The sequence below is a fragment of the Leucopleurus acutus genome (assembly GCF_964270905.1).
Source record: "Leucopleurus acutus genome assembly, chromosome: 20".
In the NCBI taxonomy this organism is placed as follows: Eukaryota; Metazoa; Chordata; class Mammalia; order Artiodactyla; family Delphinidae; genus Leucopleurus; species Leucopleurus acutus.
The window spans coordinates 51,241,399-51,265,591 of NC_139162.1; the positions used below are offsets into that span (position 1 = coordinate 51,241,399).

General features: G+C 57.5%; 1 protein-coding gene across 1 annotated transcript in view; it reads left to right on the plus strand.

Moving 5' to 3' along the window:
• Window positions 1-18,693, plus strand: part of BICRA (BRD4 interacting chromatin remodeling complex associated protein) — a gene marked incomplete at its 3' end in the record, with an annotated part of 28,561 nt that extends 9,868 nt beyond the window's left edge. Inside the window, exons 6-15 of the mRNA XM_082862677.1 lie at window positions 2,321-4,285; window positions 4,818-4,994; window positions 12,714-13,331; window positions 13,488-13,668; window positions 13,982-14,091; window positions 15,047-15,108; window positions 16,266-16,414; window positions 16,622-16,716; window positions 16,911-17,013; window positions 17,585-18,693. Of these exons, the coding sequence (XP_082718803.1) occupies window positions 2,321-4,285; window positions 4,818-4,994; window positions 12,714-13,331; window positions 13,488-13,668; window positions 13,982-14,091; window positions 15,047-15,108; window positions 16,266-16,414; window positions 16,622-16,716; window positions 16,911-17,013; window positions 17,585-18,693 (4,569 nt within the window). The remainder of the gene's footprint in view (window positions 1-2,320; window positions 4,286-4,817; window positions 4,995-12,713; window positions 13,332-13,487; window positions 13,669-13,981; window positions 14,092-15,046; window positions 15,109-16,265; window positions 16,415-16,621; window positions 16,717-16,910; window positions 17,014-17,584) is intronic.
• Between the last annotated feature and the right edge of the window lie 5,500 nt (window positions 18,694-24,193).

Here is a 24,193-nt window from a genome sequence, read left to right on the forward strand (position 1 = left end):
GGAGCTGGGGGGCCCTGTCCCGGCCCAGCCATGGGTGGGGTATGTGACCTGGGGGAAGGGGATCGACTGTTGTGGATCTCAGTCTCCACCTGGAAGACGAAGCCTGGGGTGATGAGCAAAGCCCAGAGCAGGGAACACAGTGGACTTCTATTGAGCACCTACTGTGCGACGGGCCCATTACTCAGTGCCAGCCGGCCCTCCCTCTTCTTCCTCTCCTGTGGCCTCTCCCCTCCCCACTTCGCTCCCCATCCCTCCCCCTCCTTTTTCCTCCTCCCCCCCCTTCTCTCTCCCTCCCACTCCCCCCCCCCTTCATCAACATAACTATCAGTTACCGAATACCTATCATATACCAGGCCCTTTACAGTAATTTTCATTTAATCCTCACAACAACCACAGTAACACTCCAAATACTTTATCTGGCATAATATAAATGACTAAATCCAGAACCCAACAAACCAACCTTATGTTCATGTCATTACATTTACATGTTATTTACATTACGTTACAATAACAATATGCATTATTCTTACCCATGCAGTCCTCTTTTAATACCCATAACGTCCCTGGTCAGGTTCTCAGTACCTCCTGTATGTGACGTCAGTGAATGTCACGACTGTCCTAGGAGGCGGGTTTGGTTATGGCCATTTAGCCGTTAGGAACTCAGAACTGCCTGGTCCTTGGTTGGGGGCTGAGCCGGAGCCCCATCCTGCCAGGCACTGCCCTCCACTCCGCAGCAGGGTGACCCCTTTCCCCGGTCTGGGAGGCAAGGAGGGAGCAGTGCCCACCTCACTGGGCTGTTATTAACAACAACATGGACAGTAATAATGACAGTAACAACGCTAGATGTTTCCCGCGTGCCAGCCAAGAGCCAGGTACTGCTCTGAGCCCTCCACTTGGATTAACTCAGAATCTTTCAAACTACAGGTGTTGTTGTTCTTTTTTTTTAATTTTATTTTATTTATTTATTTTTGGCTGCGTTGGGTCTTCATTGCTGTGCGTGGGCTTTCTCTAGTTGCGGCGAGCGGGGGCTAATCTTCGTTGCGGTGCGCGGGCTTCTCATTGCAGTGGCTTCTCTTGTTGCAGAGCATGGGCTCTAGGCGTGCGGGCTTCAGTAGTTGTGGCTTGCGGGGTCTAGAGCGCAGGCTCACTAGTGGCGCATGGGCTTAGTTGCTCCACGGCATGTGGGATCTTCCCGGACCAGGGCTCGAACCCGTGTCCCCTGCATTGGCAGGCGGATTCTTAACCACTGCGCCACCAGGGAAGCCCCCGAACTACAGGTTTTGATCCATTACCTGGTCAAGTATCAGTGGGTTTTCCATGCCATTGGCATGATTATTACTTGTGGAATATTTGCTCAAAAATGCATGCATGTATCGATTACACACTCGTGTCCTGGATTGCCATCCCGGAAAGCATTTAAGAAACATCAGGTTCGGGACCTCCTCGGTGGCGCAGTGGTTGGGAGTCTGCCTGCCGATGCAGGGGACACGGGTTCGGGCCCTGGTCTGGGAAGATCCCACGTGCCACGGAGCGGCTGGGCCCGTGTGCCACAACTGCTGAGCCTGTGTGCCACAGCTGCTGGAGCCCGCCCATCTAGAGCCTGCGCTCCGCAACAGGAGAAGCCACTGCAATGAGAAGCCCGCGCATCGCAACGAAAACCCAACGCAGCAAGCAAGCAAGCAATCAATCAGTCAGTCAGTCAGTCAGGCTCACATCGCGCTGGGCACCAAGTGAGGCTCCCGTCCGGTAGCTGCTGCCGCTGCTGCCTTTAACAGAACCGCACGATCTTTTATCTGAAACCTTTGGGGCCAGGCTTGTTTTGGAATTCAGGGTTTTTCAGATACTGGAAAGGTGATGCAGAATATGTGTGTGCTGCGTGTAACATAACACACTCGCTTTTCTGTGGTCAGACTTAAGGCGAGTCATGTTACGTGGATGAATTATGCCTTTCCCTCAGAGCATCACCTGAGTTCCGTTCAGGATTTACAGCCTACAGTTAGCAAAACGTTTGCAGTTTTCAGAGCCTTTCGGGTTTGGGAGTTGCAGATATGTATTACGGGCCTGTACGGCTGTTTAGAAAATGGTTTTTATTACATTCTGCTGACGTGCGCAGATGGGGAAACAGGCTGGATTAAGCAAGCACCAGGTTGCCCAGCCCAGCCCTGGCAAAGCTGGCATTTGAACCCGGGTCCAGCCACTTCTAGGTGGAAGGTTCTTCCTATCCCTGCCGCCCTGACTCCGAGTGCCCTTTGCTTCCGCGGTGCCGAGCCTGGCCCCTTGCTAACCTCGGCTCTCTCCTTCACACCTTACCTGCCTCCAGCTCCACGTGCAAGAAGCTTCTGGCAACCACTTGAACCCAGAGCCCAGCCAGCCGGCCCCCAGCGTGGACCTCGACTTCCTGGAAGATGATATCCTGGGCTCACCGGCGGCGGGGGGCGGGGGCGGCGGGGGCACCGACCAGCCCTGTGACATCCTCCAGCAGAGCCTCCAGGAGGCCAACATCACCGAGCAGACACTCGAAGCCGAGGCTGAGCTGGACCTGGGCCCCTTCCAGCTGCCCACGCTGCAGCCTGCGGATGGCGGGGCTGGCCCAGCGGGGACCGGAGGGGCTGCCGCCGTGGCCACGGGGCCCCAGGCCCTCTTCCCGGGTGGGGCTGACCTGCTGGGGCTGCAGGCCCCGCCCACCGTGCTGACCCACCAGGCCCTGGTGCCGCCCCAGGACGTGGTCAGCAAAGCCCTCAGTGTCCAGCCCTTCCTGCAGCCCGTGGGCCTGGGCAACGTGACCCTGCAGCCCATCCCAGGCCTTCAGGGCCTGCCCAACGGCAGCCCCGGGGGCGCCGCGGCGGCTACTCTCGGCCTGGCTCCCATCCAGGTGGTGGGCCAGCCCGTCATGGCACTCAACCCGCCCACCTCCCAGCTCCTGGCCAAGCAGGTGCCCGTCAGCGGTTATCTGGCCTCGGCAGCTGGCCCTTCAGAGCCAGTGACCCTGGCATCGGCCGGCGTCTCGCCGCAGGGGGCTGGCCTGGTCATCCAGAAGAACCTCCCTGCCGCCGTGGCCACCACGCTCAATGGGAACTCGGTGTTCGGAGGGGCGGGAGCCGCCACGGCCGCGGCCAGCGGGGCGCCCTCGGGACAGCCGCTGGCGGTGGCCCCGGGCCTCGGCACGTCGCCACTGGTTCCGGCGCCCAACGTGATCCTGCACCGCACGCCCACGCCCATCCAGCCCAAGCCTGCCGGCGTGCTGCCCCCCAAGCTCTACCAGCTGACACCCAAGCCGTTCGCCCCCGCGGGCGCCACGCTCACCATCCAGGGTGAGGCAGGGGGCCTCCCACAGCAGCCCAAGGCCCCCCAGAACCTGACTTTCATGGCGGCGGGCAAGGCCGGCCAGAACGTGGTGCTGTCGGGCTTCCCGGCGCCTGCCCTCCAGGCGAACGTCTTCAAGCAGCCTCCCGCCACCACCACGGGCGGGGCCCCGCCGCAACCCCCCGGGGCCCTGAGCAAGCCCATGAGCGTGCACCTCCTGAATCAAGGCAGCAGCATCGTCATCCCCGCCCAGCACATGCTGCCGGGCCAGAACCAGTTCTTGCTGCCCGGCACGTCGGCAGTCCAGCTCCCCCAGCCGCTCTCGGCCCTGCCGGCCAACGTGGGCGGGCAGATCCTGGCGGCCGCAGCCCCCCACGCGGGCGGACAGCTCATCGCCAACCCCATCCTCACCAACCAGAACCTGGCGGGCCCGCTGAGCCTGGGCCCTGTGCTGGCCCCCCACTCCGGGGCCCACAGCGCAGCCCACATCCTCTCGGCGGCCCCCATCCAGGTGGGCCAGCCAGCACTCTTCCAGATGCCCGTGTCGCTGGCCGCGGGCAGCCTGCCCACACAGAGCCAGCCGGCACCCACCGGCCCCGCCGCCACTACCGTCCTCCAGGGGGTCACTCTGCCCCCCAGCGCCGTGGCTATGCTCAACGCCCCCGACGGTCTGGTGCAGCCCGCCACCCCTGCCGCCGCCGCCGCTGGGGAGGCCGCGCCTGTCCTCGCAGTGCAGACGGCGCCCCAGGCGTCCCCCGCGGTCAGCACGCCGCTGCCTCTGGGCCTCCAGCAGCCACAGGCACAGCAACAGCAGCAGCCCGCACAGGGCCCCGCCCCGCAGGCCGCCCCGGCTCAGGCCTCCACCCCCCAGCCCAGCCCAGGCCTGGCGTCCAGCCCGGAGAAGATGGTCCTGGGGCAGCCGCCCTCTGCCGCCGCCACGGCCATCCTCACTCAGGACTCCCTGCAGATGTTCCTGCCCCAGGTAACCAGGGCTGCCGGGCAGGGGCGGGGGTCTGCGTGGAGAGGGGCCAAGAGCTGGAACCGGGTGTGGTTGAAGCAGCGGGTGGGAGGGTCCTGTGGGTTAGGGAGAGCGTCTCAGACACGGCCCCCCTGCTCCAGGTCCCCGAGGAGGAGGCCTGAGGGTGACAGGGCCAACTGACTGACACAGAGACAGACAGACAAGGAGAGTGACTGGCTGACAGACTGCCCACTTGCTGGAGGGTTGGAGAGGGGTCACACAGAGAGAGTGGCTGAGACATGGACGGACAGATGGGACAGGAGAGATGCACATTGGGGTGGAGCTGGAAGATGACTCACGGGACTGAGGGTTCGGAGCTGCCCCGGGGTGTGGCCTCCTGGACCCTGGGGCTCCCTCCCAGCCCCCGGCCTTGGTGCCCCCCAGCCGGTTCCCACCACCCGCTTCCCTGGTGCATCAGTGGGGGCGGGGTGTCAGGGTGGGGAGGCCGCGGGTCCGTGGGGATGGCCTCTGACCCTGTGCGGGCTGCCTGTTTCAGGAGAGGAGCCAGCAGCCCCTCTCCACAGAGGGCCCCCACCTCTCCGTGCCCGCCTCGGTCATAGTCAGCGCCCCGCCTCCCGCCCAAGACCCAGCCCTGACCACCCCCGTCACCAAAGGAGCTGGCCTTGGCCCTCAGGCCCCCGACAGCCAGGCCTCCCCGGCGCCGGCCCCCCAGGTAGACGAACCCCAGCAGCCTCTGTCCCAGCGCAGACCAGCCCTGCCCCTCGCCCCCCTTCCCCGTTCCCTCCGCTCGCTCCCTGGCTGCCCTGCCTGCCTCTCTGTCTCGCTGGCTTGGGAAACGGTGCTCTCCTTGGCTCCCCAGATGTTTCCTGAGGGTCTCCGGACAGTCATGGATGCTTGAGACCACACTCTAGTCAGGGACACAAGGTCCACACAGCAGGAAATGGATTAGGTCTTCGAATGATCATTTTCCTATCTGGGTAACTAATCTTCAGGTAGCTCACATTTTAAGGAAGATACCAAGAGGTCTAGATCAAAGCCCCCTCTCCTGCTTTCCCTCCCAAGGCAGTTTCTTGCACTCCTTTCCCACGCATAGACGAGCAAAATGACAACTGGATTCCTTCCCTTCCATTTTTACCAAAGTGATAGTGTACTCTGCATGCATTCTGCACCTTTTATGATTTAACAGTTCATCTTGGAGACTGTACTTCATTCTTGTATAGTATTCCATTGTGTGGAGGTACTATTATTTATTTAATCAGTTGTCGTTGGGAATTTAGATCACTTTTGGTCTTTAGCTGTGGTTGAGCAAGGTTGCAAAGAAGAACTCTACATATGTCTCTTTGTAGGATAAGTTCTTTAAAAGGAAATTGCTAGGTCTAAGAGCAAATGTATTTGTAGTTTTGACAGATATTGCCAAATTGCTCTGGAGTGTAAATTGGTTTAACAGATGATCAGCAATATATGATCGGTGCCTTTTTGCCCCCACCCTCAGCAATATTGAACTTGGCCGATCAGATAGGTGAAAATAGTCTCTTGTTTTGTTTTAATATGCATTTTGTTTTACGGTAAATGAGGCGGGGCAGGTTTTTATAGATTTAGAGCTATTTGTGTTTTCCTTTCTACGGAATTGTCTGTTCATATCCTTGGCCATTTTCAAATTTGGGGTTAACGGTCATTTTCTTGTTGATTTGTAGAAACTCTTTACATATTAGAGAAGTTAGCCGTTGTCTTATATAAGTCATTAGCACATCAGCATTTGAGAGGATGGATGTTGTACTCCTTTGAAAAGGACCGGTGGGTAGGTGGATTAGGGTAGGCAGGAAGAGGAGGGAATAACATAAGCGAGGTCCAGGAAGGCAGAAATCAGCTGGGCCTTGGCCTTAAACAGCCATGATTTCATTCTCAGGCTCTGCTACTCACCATGTGACTTGAAGCAACTAGTTTCTTCATTCCATCAACAGTTGTTTGGGAAAGGGGTGCACTACGTATGTGTTAGGCCTTGTGCTAACCCTGGGCGAGTCCCTGTAACTGCCGAGCCTTGATTTCCTCATCTGGAAAATGGGAATAATAGTTTCTTTATAGGTCTGTTAGGACAAATAAACCAGTTAATATGTGCTTTGCACAGGGTAAGCACTCCATAAATATTTGCTATTATTATTATTATCTTAGCTATTGTGTTTATGGGTCAGTCCAGAGGGACATGGGGCCAGGATGTCCTCAGGTCATCTCTACCCAGAGAGGAAAACCAGGCAGGAGTAGGGGAGGGGCGAGGGGCCGCCTGGCCCATGAGAGACTCAGGTTGGAAGCACTGTCTCTAGAGTGGTCGGACCGGGCCTGGGTCCCTGGGGCCAAGGGCAGTCCCCTCTCCGAGCCTCACGAGCTCCCGTCCTCGGCTGGAACGTGGGGCTGGTAGGAGCCCTTTTTCTGAGTGCTGTGGTTGAGAGCCAGGCCAGGGCACACGTGTACTCTGCCACTTTAATGTTGCACACCCTGCAGGTACTTGTCTCGACTCGCTCCTTGGGTGACCAACCAGCCCAGTTTACCCAGTACCGAGGAGGATCTCGGGAGACGGGACTTTCAGTTTTAAAACTGAGACGGTCCCAGACAGACCAGGACAAGTTGGTCACCTTCCTGACTCCTCCCGGCCCTCCCTTGCCACCTTCCCTGCTTTGCATTTCTCCATAGCACTGACCACCCTCTGACCAGGCCGCCTGTTTTCCCTGTTAACTGTCTTCACTGTAACGTGAATGCCTCTCTGTAACGTATACGCTTCACTATAACGTAAAGTCCACGAGGCAGAGAGTTGTGTGCGTTCAGGCCCTGCTGTCTCCCCAGCGCCCAGAACAGTGCCTGGCCTGCAGCAGATGCTTGGTGAGCATTTGTAAAATAAATGAGTGGAGGAAGGAACCCAGCCACGCATACGAGCACCCGCCCGGCGCTGAGCGGCCCACCGCGGGAGCAAAGGGAGAGCCATTACCGATGGGCACTAGGTGTGCCTTGAAAACCACTGTCCCGGAGAATTGTTGTTAGGGGAAGTTAGGAACAGGGACTCTGCTCCCGACCCTGCCACTTACAGGCTCTGTGACCTCCACCAAGTCCCTTACCGCTCTGTGCCTCAGTTTCCTGACCTGTCAAACGAGGAGGATGATAGTGGCATCTACTTCATAGGTTGTTGTGAGGGCTAAATAAGTTAATGTATGTAAAGTGCTTGAACAGGGCCGGGCATGTTGAAAGTCCTGAAGGCGTGAAAGAAGCCGGGTGAATTTTCCACGAAGGGCCAACAGGAAACATTTTAGGCTTTGCCGGTCTCTGTCATTATAGCCCAGCAGCAGTTCTAGATCTAGATTCTAGATAAATGAATGCGCATGGGCGTGTTCCAATAAAACCTTATTTATGGACACTGAAATCTGAATCCCCTGTCAGTGTCCCAAGTCAGAAAATATTCTTCTTCTTTTGACTTCTTTTCAACCATTTAAAAATGTATAAAAACTATTCTTAGCTTGCGGGCCATACAAAATGGTCAGCTAAGCGGGTGGCAGGCCAGATTTGGCCTCTGGGCCATAGTTTGCCAACCCTTTTGATGTCTTTATTTCATTACGTAGACACTCAAGTCTTCATTTATTCAGTCCCCTATTCATGAATACTTAAGGTGGTTTCCCGTGGAATTGGTAACAGACCACACTGCCCTACGTATTCTTGTATCAGGCTTTGCACATGCATGAGAATACCCGTAGGGGTAAATTTCTAGAAATAGAATGGCTGGACCAGAGGGTATACAGTCAGCCCTCCGTATCCACAGGTTCTGCGTCCCTGGATTCAGCCAACTGCGGATCAGAAATACTCGGGGAAAAATATTCCAGAAAAAGCAACATTGGATTTGCTGCGCTCAGACAGCTATTTACATAGCATTTACATTACATTCGATATTATAAGCGATCTAGAGATGATTTAAAATATACGAGAGGATGTGCATAGGTTATATGCACACACGGTGCCATTTATATAAGGGACTTGAGCATCCTTGGATTTGGGTATCCGAGGGAGTCCTGGAATCAATCCCCGTGGATACAGAGGGTTGACTGTAAGTGCTTCCCAAGCATGTTATGGACCAAACCGGTTGCTCCTCTGTGAGGTCTGTGCCAGTGAAGGCCTTCTCCCACGGCTTCCTCAACCCCAGATCAGCAGCCGGCTCACTGCTGGCCAGGCGGAAAAATGCACTCCTCCTCCTTCGCTTCTCTCTCATTCTCTGCGTCAGTCGAGCATCTTCCCATCTCCTCACGGGCAGTTGGAATCTCTCAGTAAACAGTCCACTCATGTGGGAGCTTAAAAAAAAGTGATTATAAAAATAATTTCCTGCTTCTTTAGAGAATTTAGAAAATACAGAAAAGAACCAAGAAGAAAAACAAATCACCCATAATACCAGCACGCAGAAGCCACTGGTAACGTTTTTGGTATGACGTTTCCTTTCGGCCTTGCTTTTTTTTCTTCCCATCCATTTAAAACGTTTGTCCTTTTGACATTAGGTATTATAGTCCCATGGTTCGATCATGAAAAAGCATTTTTAAAGTACGGGGAAAAGCATCCCACCCCATGCCTGCATTCCCAGCCCCCGGCCCTTCCCCATAGCCTCAGCACTTATTTTTTCTATCTCCTTCCAGCTCTGTGTATGTACAGCCTCGTGCAAATACGGGTTTACATTTCTCTTTCTCCAGCAGGTAGCACGTTATCCACTTACTTGGGGTAGCACATGGGGAGTTTCCTTGGTCCTTTGTTACAGCGGAGAAGTATTCCTCTGTACAGATAGGGATGGGTGAGCATTCATCCCCGGAAGTGCTGTCCTGATGCACGATAGACCACGTCCAGGCTTTGGTCCTCCACACAGAGCTGCAGTAAACAACTCATCCACCTGTCATTTCCCACATGTGCAGGCGTATCTCTCTGGTCACTTCCTGGAAGCCTGTTTGCCGGTTCAAAGCACAGGTGCACTTAGAATTTGCACAGCTGCTGCTGAATCGCATTCCTCTGAGGCTGTAGCAAATGGTGCCAGTTTAGACCCCCAAAGGCAATGCACGAGTGTCTTCATGAGACATACGGTTTATTCCTAATGCGATGCCTGAACATGGTTCCATAGGGTGTATTGATTTGCGTCTCTCTTATTACAAGTGAGGTTGAACATCTCTTGATACAGTTCAGCCTTTTGTGTTTCTTTTTCTGCACACTGTCTGATCATCTCCTTTTTTCTCACTGCTTGTTATTATTTGTGATTTCTAGAGGCTCTTTGTATATGAGAGAGATGAGCTTTGTCTAGGCTATGAGTTGCAACTCTTTCCCCCAGTATGTCATTTGGTTTTTGACTTGGTTTGGGGGGAGTGTGTATTTATCTCTGTATTTTTAATGAGGATGAGATTCTTTTTTTAATTTTTAAACTTTTTTGGTTAATTTTCTCTTCGTTCTTTCTTTTTTTTCTTTTTTTTCTTTTTTTTTTTTTTGGCTGCACCATATGGGATCTTAGTTTGCTGACCAGGGATTGAACCCGTGCCCTTGGCAGTGAAAGCACGGAGTCTTAACCACTGGACCTCCAGGGAATTCACTAAACTTTTCATTTTAAAATCATTTCAAACATACAGCAAATTTATAAGACTAGTACGTGGGAATAATACTCATGAGAGTTCTTTACTCTCTGACCAGATGTATTGGTTGTCTATCGCTGTGTAACAAATTACCACCACCACCACCACCCCCCCCCAAATGTAGCAGCTTGAAACAACAGACATTAACTTATCTCACATGGTTTCTAAGGATCAGGAATCGGAAGCAGATTAACTGGAAGGTTCTGGCTTGTGATCTCTTAGGAGATTATAGTCAAGGTATCAACTAGGACTGCGGTGATAATGAAGGCTTGACCCGGCTGGAGAATCTGCTTCCAAGATGGTGCACTCATGCAACTGCTGGCAGGAGGGAGGGCCTCTGTAGAGACGAACTGAGGCTGAGGCCTCCCCGAAGGGCAGCTCATAACGTGCTCTACAGTTGGCTTCCCCCAAGTGCCTGATCCAGCAGAGAGAGCGCAAGAGAGCACCCAGGATGGCAGCCACAGTCTTTTTTATAGTATAACCTAATCTTGGAAGTGACGTGTGGTCGCTTCTCCTGAGTTCTCTTGGCCGCTTTTGACCAGAGACCAACCCTGATACAATGTGGGAGACTGGATACGAGGAGGCGGGGATCGCTGGGGGCCGCCTCAGAAGCCGGCTGCCCCGCCACGTTTACCCGCTGTAAATATCTACCTGGCTGCGATCGCTCTAGCTGTAGCCCTCTCAGCATGTGTACTTTTTTTTTTTTCCCCTGACTCATTTGAGAGTAAATTGCAGACATCATGCTTCTTTACCCCTTAATATTTTAGCATAGTATTTCAGCCCTTGAGAATAAGAGCATTCTCTTACTCGATCACAGCAGAGTTATCAAATTCCGCACATCTAGCCGTGAGACGATACAGTTAGCAAATCCACTGTCCATAATGCAGTCTAGCCAGTGGTCCAGTGATCGCATCATGGACCGTTCTCCTTATCTCCCTTAGCATCTGGCACGGCTGTGTTGCCACTTCACCAAGCCCTCGGAAGCCTGTGCTTGGGGGGTGGGGGGAAGTGTCGAGTGGGCCGGCTCCCTTCACCCTTACTCACTTCAGCTACTCACCTGCTGCCGCCATTGGGTTTCTTCTCCTGTTTTCTCTATTGTAAATAGTCCCACAGTGGCCAGCCCTGTGAACGTGCGCCTGAATGCCCCTTATCCCAGATTCCTGGAGGGGGCATTACCAGGTCAACTCGAGGGTCTTTCAAAACCACCAGATCAAACCGCCTTCCAGACGGTTGTCCAGGTGACAATCTCACCAGCCCCTTGAGAGCCAAGGTCCAAGCTTCTGATACCTCCTTAGAGGTGGCAAGCCTTTGGGGACGTAGAGAGTGGTTGATAGGTTAGTTGGTTTTTTAACTTTGAAGTTATTCAGGGCCAAGCCTGGAGGCTTAAAAAGCAAGCCATACTCCGGAATTGTCAGTTGGCCCACTTTGGGGGCTTGAAGCAAAGAGCCCGAGCTCTGGAGCGTGGCAGCCGTGGGTGGCCTTGGGCAAGTCCCCCGAGCCCTCTGAGCATGCGTCCTCCTTGCTCAGCTTGGAAGTCACTCACTGGGGGGTGTAGATAAGCCAGGGAGATGATGAGCACCTGTGCAAGACTCGACCAGTACTTTTGGCTCCCTGGCCTCAATTTCTCATCTGTGAAATGGGTCCAATATCATCACAGCTCTCGGGACCGTGGAGAGACCACACGAATGGGTACAAGTTCCCAGCCGTACACGCTGGATCAGTGTGCACCGTCACTGGGGTACAGTGAGCAGAAAGGCGCCACCAGCACAGTGTCAGGTACCCGGTGGTGCTCGCTGGTTCAACAGTAGCTGCTGAGGTTACGGTTCTTGGGGAGGTGACCTCTGAGGGAAAAGAGTGCAGAGGGCTAAGGCGCTCTGGCTGAGGTGTGTGGTAGGCGAGGTCACTGTACGTGTTACAGAACGAGTGCCCGGATTGTGTGTGCAAGTCTGACACATGAGTGTGCACACGCACGCACACACACATGCACGCCCATACCTGCAGGCTCACGTGGCTCCCAGGTAGGCGTGCAGCCACGGCCACACAGGCACACGGAGGCAGCGGCCACGGACACTTAGAAGGGGACCCGTAACTCATGGGCTGGTGTCCAGAGGGGCCTGACCCTGACCCTCAGTTTCAGTCCTTACCCCTGCCTCCCTGGATCCCCTAGTCCCCAGCCGTGCGCTCCTCGGCCATCAGCCCCCCGCCCCAGTACGCAGCCACAGTGTCTGTGCTGCTATCTGTTTTCCTGGGTTAGCTGGACGGTCGGGCCAGGGCCGGCGGCTGGAACGCTGCCCCCGCCTGGCCACCTCCCTCCCCCCCTTGCTGCTGTGCTCGCGCTCCCCGGCCCCCCCGCCTATCCGCTGGGCAGCTGGCGTAGTGCCCCCGCCGCCGCCACTGCTTCCTATGCTGCTACCCCCAAAGCCTGCAGAGCTCGCCTTCATCTGGGGGGACTGGGGGGGTACATGGGGAGGGGTGTGAGATCGGAGGGCAGAGGTGTCGGGGGATGGGAGGATGGATGGAAGGCGGAGGTGGGGACAGACAGTGTGGGGGAAGGTGGGGGGCGGATTGAGGGAATGAGGTAGGTGGACGTGTGCAGGGCTTGAGGGGGGCGGGTGGAGCGGTGAGGTGGGGAGTTCAGAAGTGAGAGGCGGGAAGGGTGGTGGGGTCCTTTCAGGACAAGGGATGGCTAAGAAGCGGGGGTTTCTGGTGGGAGCGGCCGGGGTCCCCAGTGTCTTGGGGCAACGGGAGCCAAGGTTGGTTCTGACCCCGCCCCCTCCGCTCTCCCTCCCTCCCCTGCCCAGATCCCAGCGGCGGCTCCGCTGAAGGGCCCAGGCCCCTCGTCATCCCCATCACTACCTCACCAGGCCCCGCTGGGAGACAGCCCTCACCTGCCCTCCCCGCACCCTCCGCGGCCCCCTTCCCGCCCGCCCTCCCGACCCCACTCCCGCCCACCTTCTCAGCCCCAGAGCTTGTCCCGGCCACCCTCAGAGCCCGCCCTGCACCCTTGCCCTCCGCCCCAGGCCCCCCCAACTCTGCCTAGCATCTTTGTCATCCAGAACCAGCTGGGCGTCCCCCCACCTGCGAGCACGCCGGCCCCCAGTGCCCCAGGCCCACCGCAGCCCCCTCTGCGACCCTCCTCCCAGCCCTTGGAGGGGCCACTGGCCCCAGCCTCCACCTCCTCTGTCGTGGCCTCCTCCTCCGAGACGTCCTCCAGGCTGCCAGCCCCCACGCCGCCCGACTTCCAGCTCCAGTTCCCCCCTGGCCAGGGGCCCCACAAGTCCCCCACGCCCCCTCCGACCCTCCACCTGGTCCCCGAGCCCGCCGCGCCCCCCGCCCCGCCTCCTCGGACCTTCCAGATGGTGGCCACCCCCTTCCCGGCGCTGCCCCAGCCGAAGGCTCTTCTCGAGAGATTTCACCAGGTAATCGGAGGCAGGGACCGGCCCCGCCCGCCCCGCCCCACCTTCAGTCCCATTGGAGCCCCTGGCACTCCATGGCTTTGTCTTCGCCCCCAGCCCTGGTTCCTGGCCGCCCCCACTCCTAGCGTGTGCCCCCCAGCCACCTGTCGCCCTCCTCAGGTGCCGTCCGGAATCATCCTCCAGAGCAAGGCTGTGGGCACCCCCGCCGCCCCGCAGACCTCCGCCAGCCTGGGGCCCCTCGGCAGCCCCACCGCCTCCGGGCTGGTCAGTGGGCAGGCCCCATCTGGGACCTCCACCGCCCCCAGCCATGCCCCGGCCCCGGCGCCCGTGGCCACTGCAGGTAGGGGAGAGGTGGCCCACGCACGAGGGCTGGGGGGCCCGAAGGTGGGTGGATGGGGGGCTGGGGGCCGGGGAGGACGGGCTAGGGCAGAGCCTGGGGGCGTGAGCCCAAGGGGTCGCCCAGACCTCCCAGGACAGGGAAGGTGGAGGAGGAAGGGCCGTCTCTCCAGATGTCCCTCCGGGGGCGCTCCCTCCAGGGCTGACACAGCCACTGAGGCCAAAGAAGCAGAGAAGTGAGGGGTGCAGGGTCGCGTCTTTGGAGGCACCTTCGCACCAGTGACCCCTGAGTCCTGTCTGCCCCACCTCGTCCCCAGGCCTCCCTCCTCTGCTTCCCGCCGAGAGCAAAGCCTTTGCCAGCAACCTCCCCACCCTGACTGTGGCCAAGGCCGCTGCATCTGGGCCAGGGAAGTCCTCCGGGCTGCAGGTAAGGGGCCACCAGAGTGGAGGGCTAGGGCCCGAGCGACATCGCCGGGAAACTGGGACGGGGACCGGAGGGGGGCAGGGGGTGCTGACCGGCAGACAGAGACGAGCAGATGAGACAGCCTGGCGATGGGTGGGACACCAGGACGGTCTGGGCGGGGCGGGGGGGACACACGGGAGACCGAGATAGTTGGACAGAGACCCCTCCCGGACACCAAAATGACAGGGTGATGATAGGAGAGATGGCTTGAGTGAGAACCCCGACGGCCACTGGGGACTGGAACAGGTGAGAGGTTGACTGTAGGAGGAGGGGCTGCATGGGCTCGGGACAGGTGGGGTGAGACCCTAGACGGAGGGGCAGGGCGGGGTGGGCAGTGAGACACTGAGTCAAACAGAGACGGCGGAGATGGAGGGGGGAGGTTGAGGGGAGAACTAGGATAGTGGTACCCAGGCTGGAGGGACGAGACAGGGAGTGTGCGGGGTCTGGGGGAGACCGAGGCGGAGACCAAGATTCGAAAGAGCTTGAGAGGGAAGACCGGGCATGAGCAAGGGAAGTCAAGAGAGAGATTTAGGCAAAATGAGAAGAGTCTGCAAATCAGATGCCGGACAAGGACGAGGGATTCAAGGGCCATTTGGTGGGCAGGGAGGGAGACACCAGGCGGAGGCCGAGAGGCCCAGGCCGGATAAGGGGCTGGAGGGGACCCAGGTGGAGGGCGCCGAGGGCTCGAGCCTGCCTGTCACCCTCTCCTCACTGTGTCCAGCCCGGGTCTTCCCCGCAGGTTGAAGCTGCGGTAGAGCGTCCCGCAGCTGGGACCAGGACCCCATCTCGGGCGACGTCGGCCCCCTCCCATCTTTGTCCCGGGCTGGGGGGTAGAGAGGGTCAGGCTGCCAAGGGAAGGCTCCTCCGTCGCAGTACCTCTCATTGGCGTCTTCCCACCCCCCACCCCCCACCCCCGCAGTATGAGTGCAAGTTGAGCAGCCTGAAGAAGCCACCTACCCTTCAGCCCAGCAAAGAAGCCTGGTGAGTTCAGTGCCCGGTCCTCGTGCCTTCCCTCCACCTCCCATTAGCCCTGTGGTTTGGGCAGTGCCACTTCCCTGAAGACCCTCAGCTTCCCCCTCTAGAAAGCGGGGTGGGAATAGTAGTGATAATAGGGTGATGGGTGAGGATTTGGTGAGGCTGTGTTAGGAGCACTCATGAGACAGCTAGGCTGCAGGCTTCAAGAGGGAGGGATTTGGCATGGCTTGGTCACCTCTGCACCCCCAGCATCGCAAACAGGCCTGGGGCAGGCAGTGCTTCGTATCAGGGGATGGGCGATGAGCATTTGGGCGGGTGGAAGAACGCATGGGGGCCTGGGTGAGTAGATGGACGGATGGTAATGAGACGGGTGCGTGGCTGGTCCGGTGTTTGGGTGGATGGACGGCTTGCCTGCGGTCTGTCCCTCTCTTCTGCCCTCCTTCCACCGAGAGTTGGTCGTGTCCTCATACGGTGCCCAGCCCTGTGCTGGATTCTGGAAACACCAGCCAGACCAGGTCCTGCCCCCGTGATGTGTAGGGGCTGCTGGTCTAGAGCACAGGGTACAGCCAAGCATGTCTGGTGGGACATTATGTCTGGTGTATGATGTACATTCGTACATGTTTACGTGCTGGGCTAGAAAACAGCCCATTGAGAGAACAGGATCTTATCAACCAACCAACCAGGGGCCCAACCTCCCCGCCCGCCTCCCCAAGCCTGCTGCTGGGTCAGAGGCAGAGCGGGGACATGCTGACCCCAGGTGGCAGGAGACGGTATTGCATGGAAGCTGAGTCTCAAGCTCTGGCCTCTGACTCCCAGCACTGCCTCTTCCTCGCTGTAGGTGCTTTGGGTCAGGGACTTCACCTTTGTGGACCCCAGTTTCCTCATCTGTGAAATAGGCATAATGATAGCGCCTACTGCCTTTGGTTGTCACCAGAGATGCACTGAGGCAGAACAGGCACATTCAGCACCCATTAACACATACTCCCCGAGCGTTCCTTTCCCTGTCCTGTCATTTTCTGTCTTGTGGCCTGGGGCTCAGGGTCCAGGATCTGCTGTCTCCTGGCCTCACCACCAGCTCTGTGTGTGTGTGTGTGCGCGTGTGTTTGTGTGTGTGTGGGTGCTGTGTGTGTGTGTGGGTGTGTGGTATCCTCCCCAACCCCCAGCTTCCTGGAGCATTTGCACAAACATCAGGGCTCCGTCCTGCACCCTGACTACAAGACGGCCTTCCCCTCCTTTGAGGACGCCCTGCATCGCCTCCTGCCCTACCACGTCTACCAGGGTGCCCTCCCCTCCCCCAACGACTACCACAAAGGTGAGGCCTCCCCTGGGACTCTCCCCACCCTGCCCCCGGCGTATGGAGGCGGGTGGCGAGGACTGAAGAGGGTGCCGAGGAGCAGATGCTAGTGCAACTCTGCACGCGCCCTTGACTGTGGGTCAGGATGCGCCCAGCTCCGTGCGCATCTGCGGGTCCCTAGGTCCCCAACATCTGGGCCTCCGGACCCCTTCTCTTCCTCCACAGTGGACGAGGAGTTTGAGACGGTTTCCACGCAGCTGCTGAAACGCACCCAGGCCATGCTCAATAAATACCGCCTCCTGCTCTTGGAGGAGTCCCGGGTAGGGTGGCCATCACCTTCTTCCCCGGGGGACCCTGCCCTTTCCCCTCACCCCCTCTGGGCAAGAAGGAGGGAGCGGGGCTGGGTGGGATCACAAGGACAGTTTGGAATGTGTTCCCATCCATGCCGGTGGCTCGCGTCCCCTCCCCCACCTCACCTCTTCACTTGCCCATCTTCTCTTCTCTCCCGCCTCAGAGGGTGAGCCCCTCAGCGGAGATGGTAATGATCGACCGAATGTTCATTCAGGAAGAAAAGACCACGCTGGCCTTGGACAAGCAGTTGGCCAAGGAGAAGCCTGGTGAGAGGGGAGAGAGGCGGAGTCCCCCACTCCTACCCGCGTAGTGCCCAGTGCCAGAGCCGCCGAATTAGACTTGGGGCGGGAGCAGGGTGCATGGCCTTACCTCACCCCACCACTGGGCGGCGCCCGAGTCCCGCCTTCCTGCCGCGTGCTCCCGGCTCTGAAACCACAGAAAGCTGAGCTCACCTTCCTCCTCCTCCATCACCAAGTGTCCATTTCACCTCTCCGATCCTGGCCTGGATGGAGGGAACATTCTGCCACCCCCAGGGGATAGAAAGGCAGGGGAGCAGAGCCAGGGCTGGGGTGCAGCAAGCGAGGTGCCTGGGCTGCAGAAGTGAAGGGGGCGTCCCCTCTCCGGTGCTGACCTGTGCTTGCACACTGGGGGGACTTGGGAATTGGGGAAAGGGTCCTACCTAGCAGTATGTCCTCAGGACTCGATGCGTCAAGGGCTTCGCCCCGGGCCTGGCAGGTAGTAGGCGCTCACTGTACGCCGGCTCCTCGCAGCTCTGCTCTGCAGGCGCCTCGTGCTTTCCCTAACCCCCTGGGTTTTCTTGGCCCCCTTCTCCTGCAGATGAGTATGTGTCTTCCTCGCGCTCTCTCGGCCTCCCCCTCGCCGCCTCTTCCGAGGGACACCGGCTCCCCAGCCACGGCCCATCACCGTCCTCAGCGTCTGGGGCCCCGACCCAACCCCCTCTGCACCTGCCCACCAAGCTGGTGATCCGGCACGGTGGGGCGGGCGGCTCTCCTTCCGTGAGCTGGGCCCGGGCGTCCTCCTCCTCCCTGTCCTCATCTGCCTTGTCCTCCGCTGCCTCCTCCCTGGACGCCGACGAGGACGGCCCGATGCCTTCCCGTAACCGCCCGCCCATCAAGACCTATGAGGCCCGGAGCCGCATTGGCCTCAAGCTCAAGATCAAACAGGAAGCCGGACTCAGCAAGGTCGTCCACAACACAGCCCTGGACCCGGTGCACCAGACCCCGCCGCCACCCCCCGCCGCCCTCAAGGCAGCCGAGCCCCCGCCCCGGCCCCCGCCGCCGCCCCCCGCCACCGGCCAGATGAACGGCACAGTGGACCACCCGCCGCCGCCGGCCGCTGCCGACCGCAAGCCACCGGCGCCGGCCCCCCACTGCCCCCGCCTGCCCCTCCGCAAGACCTACCGCGAGAACGTGGAGGCCTCGGGCGGCGGGGCGGCCGAGGGGGCGGCGGCGGGCAGAGCCCGGGGTGGCAGCCCGGCCCCGCTGCCCACCAAAGTGGACGAGGCCACCAGCGGGCTCATCCGCGAGCTGGCGGCGGTGGAGGACGAGCTGTACCAGCGCATGCTGAAGGGCGCCCCGGCCGAACCCGCGGCCGGCGCCGGGCAGGGCAGCGGCAGCCGGGAGCCCGGCTGGGAGGCGCCCCCGCTGCCCCCGGCCAAGCGGCGCAAGTCCGAGTCGCCCGACGTGGACCAGGCCAGCTTCTCCAGCGACAGCCCGCAGGACGACACGCTCACGGAACACCTCCAGAGCGCCATCGACAGCATCCTGAACCTCCAACAGGCCCCCGGCCGGACGCCCGCTCCCCCGTACCCACACGCCGCCCCGGCGGCGGTCACGCCTGCCTCCCCGACGCCCCTGCACAGGCCGGAGGCCTACCCGCCCTCCAGTCACAACGGTGGCCTCGGCGCCAGGACGTTGAACAGATAACACCGGGCTGGTCTTCCCTTCCCTGTCCCCTCGCTCCGCAGGGACGCCGCGGGGAGGGGGGAGGGGGGCAGCCGGGCGTCCGACCTCAGCCTCCTGGGGGACACGAGCCGGGGACCCCTTCAGTTTTTCTTGCCTAAGTTATTTGAGTCACAAAGGCCTCGTCCCCCACCTCCTGCTTCAGCCGGGTTGGTGGGTGGGGGTCGTGGATTAAGGGGAGGGGCTGTAATGTAAACTATCCCCCTGCCAAAGGAGGGGGTAATCCTGGTGTGTCATTTCCTATTTCTTCCCATTTCCTGCACACTCCGCCCCCCCACCGGGGGACACGTGCGCTTTTGCCAGGGATGAGGGCTTCCTGGCTGTCCCGACTGCTCACGCGTCTCCGGGTACCGGGCCTGTCCGTGTAGCTTCACGGATCCCTGCGTGGAGGGCGCTCAGAGCCGGCAGGTCCTTGCGAGCTGCGCTCAGCCTCTCCCCACCGTCCCCCACAGGCCGAGAAAGGAAACGCACGGGAGGGGCGGCGTGAGCCTGCATGCCGGGACCCCCAGCTGGGAGCGCTGTGCCCGCGGGCAGCTGTGTCCCATCCATGTGTGTGCGTCCCGCTCCCTGTCCTATGTCCCTCTGTGTGCGCTCGAATGAGAACGAGAGATTGCGAAGCCTCCAGTCCCTCGACTGAAATCCGAGCACCTCCAAAACAGGAAACCGGGGTCTTCCTCCCACCCCCTCCCCAGCCAGTCTTCCCTCTGTTCTTCCTGCCGCCAGCCACCCACGCCAGATTTCGAAATCTTGGAGACAAAACTAGTACTGTAAGATAAATTTTTTTGTACTGTATTTATTGTGTATAACGATTTTTTTAAAGGAGAATTCTGTACATTTAGAACTCTTGTAAATTAAAAATCGATCCTTTTTTTTAAAACTGTACTGACGGCCCCCCCCCCCGGCCCCCTTTGCTTTCGGGTCTCTGGGGACTTGTTTGGAGTCCGGGGGTAGGGGCGACAGGTGGGTGGAGAGGGGGATTGCGAGGGCTTAGTCCACATACACATGTGAGCCCCTACTGGGCGCCAGGCCCTGTTCCAGGCACAAGGTGCAGCTGAACAAGACAAGTGCCTGTCCTGGGAGGGCCAGCTTGGTGGTGGAGAAGGCAGACAGTGAAAAAGTTCAACCAAACGCAGGCGATTCGTATCATTCCTGCTAAGGTTCTGTGGTCTCTGGGAACACGGAATTAGCAAATACTGAACCATCGCTCCTGGGGGGGAAATACAGGGTTAGCTTCCTGCCGGCCTCTGGTCACGTTTTTGTCAAGCCGTCAAGACATCGCCTTGTTTTATGTGTGTTTCTGTTTAAAGACACCTCACTTAATGTATAGTGCTGATTCGTTAACGTTGAACTCACGGCCAACGGCACTATAACTCGTGCCTGAGTGAAACTTCTCTAACCCGTGTTTTCTCCGTGAGGCACATCCCAGCCTTCTTGTGCTTAAGCACTTGAGACAGCACAAAGCACTACACCTGGGGGCCACTTACAACAGAGAAATCAGGACTTCCCTGGTGGCGCAGTGGTTAAGAATCCACCTGCCAATGCAGGGCACACGGTTCGGTAAGATCCGACTAAGCCCATGCGCCACAACTACTGAGCCTGCGCTCTAGAGCCCGTGCTCCGCAACAAGAGAAGCCATGGCAATAAGCCCGCGCACTGCAAGGAAGAGTAGCCCCGGCCCGCCACAGCTAGAGAAAGCCCGCGCGCAGCAAGGAAGACCCAACACAGCCAAAAATTAAATTTAAAAATATATATATGAAAAGTAAAACAGCGAAATCAACAAAAGCACAAAAAATGTGAGACATGTGGCACTAAATAGACCCCCAAAAGGATACTTCATTTCCAGTACAAGGGCGCCGCCTTAGCGACTCAACGTTTTTGCCACTCTGTGCGTGTCCATGGAAGTGCTGCGAGTTTGTGGCATCACAGACATTTTAACACGTGGACTCATTCACAAATAGGGCACCTGCTCACAGTGAGGACTGACCGTAAACGTGTACAGTGTCAGAGATGTGGGGAAAATCAAGCAGGGTGTGTTAGTTTCCCATGGCTGGCATAACAAAGTACCACCAATTGGGTGGGTGGCTTAAAAGAAAGAAATTTATTCTCTCAGTTCTGGAGGCTAGAAGTCTCAAATCAAAGTGCGAGCAGGGCCACAGTCCCTCTAGAGACTCTAAGGGAGGATCGATCCTTCCTTACCTTTTCCAGTCTCTGGCCCTCCCAGGTGTTCCTTGGTTTGTGTCCGCACCACTCCAGTCTCTCCTTCCAAGCCATCTTCCCTGTACCTCAGTGTGTCTTATAAGGATGCCAGTCATATTGGATTAGAGCCTATCCTACTCCAGTATGAGCTCATCTTAACTTGATTCCATCTGCAAAGACCCTATTTCCAAATAAGATCACATTCACACCTGATTCACTAGGGGTTAGGACATTGATGTATCTTTTGGGGAGCCACAACTCAATCCATGACACAGAGTGAAGGAGTGGACAAAGCAGCTGCTATCCCCTAGAACCCCTTTGTGTGAACTAGAAAACAGCACCCGTTTCTCCTAGAGTTTGGAGAGCAGCATGTGACCTGGAGTCCAGCCCCCTTCATACAAGCGAGTGCTTTGTGTAGTGAACAACCTGCCCAACTGCACGTGACGGCCCTCAGGATCAGGTGGGAGCGGAAGACTTCTTTGAGGAGGTGACATTTGAGCAGAGAGCCGCATGAAATAAGGGAGGGAACCACGGGGAGATCTAGGGATAGAGCACCCAAGGCAGTGAGAACAGGCAGTGCAAAGGCCCTGAAGCAGGAGCGTGGGTGGAATGTTAAACAACGAGGAGGCCCTGTGACTGGAACCTAGGGAAGAAGGGGGTGCAGACAAGAGGTAAGGCCAGAGAGAACAAACGGGGCCTATCCTGAAGGATCTTGAGCCCCACGGTGATGACAGCTTTGACCGGTGATGACAGCTTTGACCGTGAGTGAGGCGGGAGCCCCAGGAGGGTTCCGAGCAGAGAGCTGAGCTGTTTTAGGTTTCCCAGGCGCCCTCTGGCGGCCGTGTGGGGAACCGACATGGCGAGGAGGCGACTGCCATAGCCAGTGGGAGTGACGGCGGCTGAACTAGGATGATGCTCCCCGTCCCTCTTCAGGCCCCTGGGGGTGTTTGAGGGGGAGGAGCATATACATGGGATCTCCAGGAGAGGGACCGCCCCCCTTCCTAGCTCTAGACCTACTTCCCCCGCGTACGTAATAAAGCACTGAAGGAGAATGGCAGTTCTTAACATCCTCTAATCCCCTGCAAGCTCCCGGAAGACCTCACGTGTCCTGGCCGCGTAAAGAAGTTTGCCAGTGATTTCCACCTGCTCACGGCCTCAGTTCTGAAAGGCTGGCTGCATGCAGCCCGAGCAGAGGAACACGATGACTAACGTTTTCAGAACACTTACCAAGGCACTGCTCCGAGCCCTTCACCTGGGATATCTCACAGAAGCCCCCGTGTGGGAATTGATAGTCCCACCTCGCAGGTGAGGAAACCGAGGCCCCGAGGGATGCAGTAAGTGTCAGACTGGGCTGCAAGCCCGGCGGTCTGGCTGGGAGCCTGCGACCTTCCCCTATGCACACCCAGCTTGGGGGGAGGGGTGTATATAACAGCAAGCCTTGGCCCGCTGTGCAGGAGCCAGAGACGCTCCCCCTCCCGGGCCCCTGGGCAGGAGACCAAAACTGATCTCAACTCCTACGGTTAGTCCTTGGGACCAAACTTCTTTTTTCCATGTGGACCATTTTTAAAGTCTTTATTGAATTTGTTACAATATTGCTTCTGTTTTATGTTTTGGTTTTTTGGCCGCAAGGCAATGTGGGATCTTAGCTCCCCCATCAGGGATCCGGCCCGCACCCTTTACACTGGAAGGCGAAGTCTTAACCACTGGACCGCCAGGGAAGTCCTGGGACCAAACTTCTTAGATACTTCCTCTTAGACGCTAGGAGCAGCAGAGTGGGCATCTGGGGGTCCCTTTTCTACAGCTGAGCCATCTGGAAAAAGAGGCCAGGAATGGCTACCTCAGGGCCCAGATCACCTGGACACAGAGCAGGATTGGAACCCAAGATTGACAGTGTCCGAACTACAAGCTCACTGGCTGCCTTCTTCATCTTTTTTTTTTTTTTTTAGTTTATTTATTTATATTTATTTATTTATTTTGGGCTGCGTTGGGTCTTCGTTGTGCGTGGGCTTTCTCTAGTTGCGGTGAGCAGGGGCTACTCTTCGTTGAGGAGCACAGGCTCTAGGCGCGCGGGCTTCAGTAGTTGTGGTGCATGGGCTTCAGTAGTTGTGACGTGCGGGCTTCAGTAGTTGTGGCGCACGGGCTTCAGTAGTTGTGGCTCACGGGCGCTAGAGTACAGCAGGCTAAGTAGTTGTGGCACAGGGGCTTAGTTGCTCTGTGGCACGTGGGATCTTCCCGGACCAGGGCTCGAACCCGTGTCCCCTGCATTGGCAGGTGGATTCTTAACTACCGCTTCACCAGGGAAGTCCCTGAAGGCGTATTCCTAACCACTGTGCCACCAGGGAAGCCCCATCAGTATATTTTGAAAAATCCACAAGTCTGGTACTTTCCTGGCGGTCCAGTCGTTAAGACTCCACGCTTCCACTGCAGGGGGCCCTGGTTCGATCCCTGTTTGGGGGACTAAGATCCCACATGCCGCACGGCCAAATAAAAAAAATTTTTTTTTTTTAATCCACAAGTTTGTGACATGGTAATAGGGGCTGGTGTATCAGCTCACGATTAGCTGTGGGTCTAATCAGCGATGAGTGAACAATCCCTAGAAATTCCAAAACAACCGAAGTGTGAGAACATCCGCGATTCCTCTTGCTGACAGTCTAAAATCCCTGCTCTCGTGGAGCTCATGTTCTCGTGAGGGAGATCGTTCGCTGAAGCAGAGAAATGTGAAATATGTAGAGTGGTGATAAAGACAGCAGAGAAGAATAAAACAGCGATAATGGATAAATCGTGGGAGATCAGGGAGGGCTTCTCAGAGGAGGTGACATTTGGGTGGAGACCTGAAGGAGGGGAGGGAGGGAGCCGCTTGGATCCCTGGGGGAGACAGCATTCCAGATGGAGGAACAAGAAGTGCAAAGGCCCTGAAGTTGGAAGGTTGTATGCGGAACAGCGAAGAGGCCAGTGTGGCTGGATCTGAGTGAGCGAAGGGGAGAGAGAAGGAGGTGAGGGCAAAGGGAGCCCGCAGATCGTTCAGGGTCTTGTGGGCCACTCTGAGGGCTTTGGCTTCTACTTGGAGTGAGAGAAGAACCAAGGAGTGTTGTGAGCAGAGGAGTTTCATGAACTCGTTTAAGTTTTAAGATTATTATTACTGATAATAAATTATGATTAGTATTGGTGTTATTGTTTTATTATTACTATTCCCATGTTAGGAAGGGAGACAGGGATGGAGTTTGAACCCGGGACCGGGAGCCCGCGCACTCACCCATCTCGCAAAGGC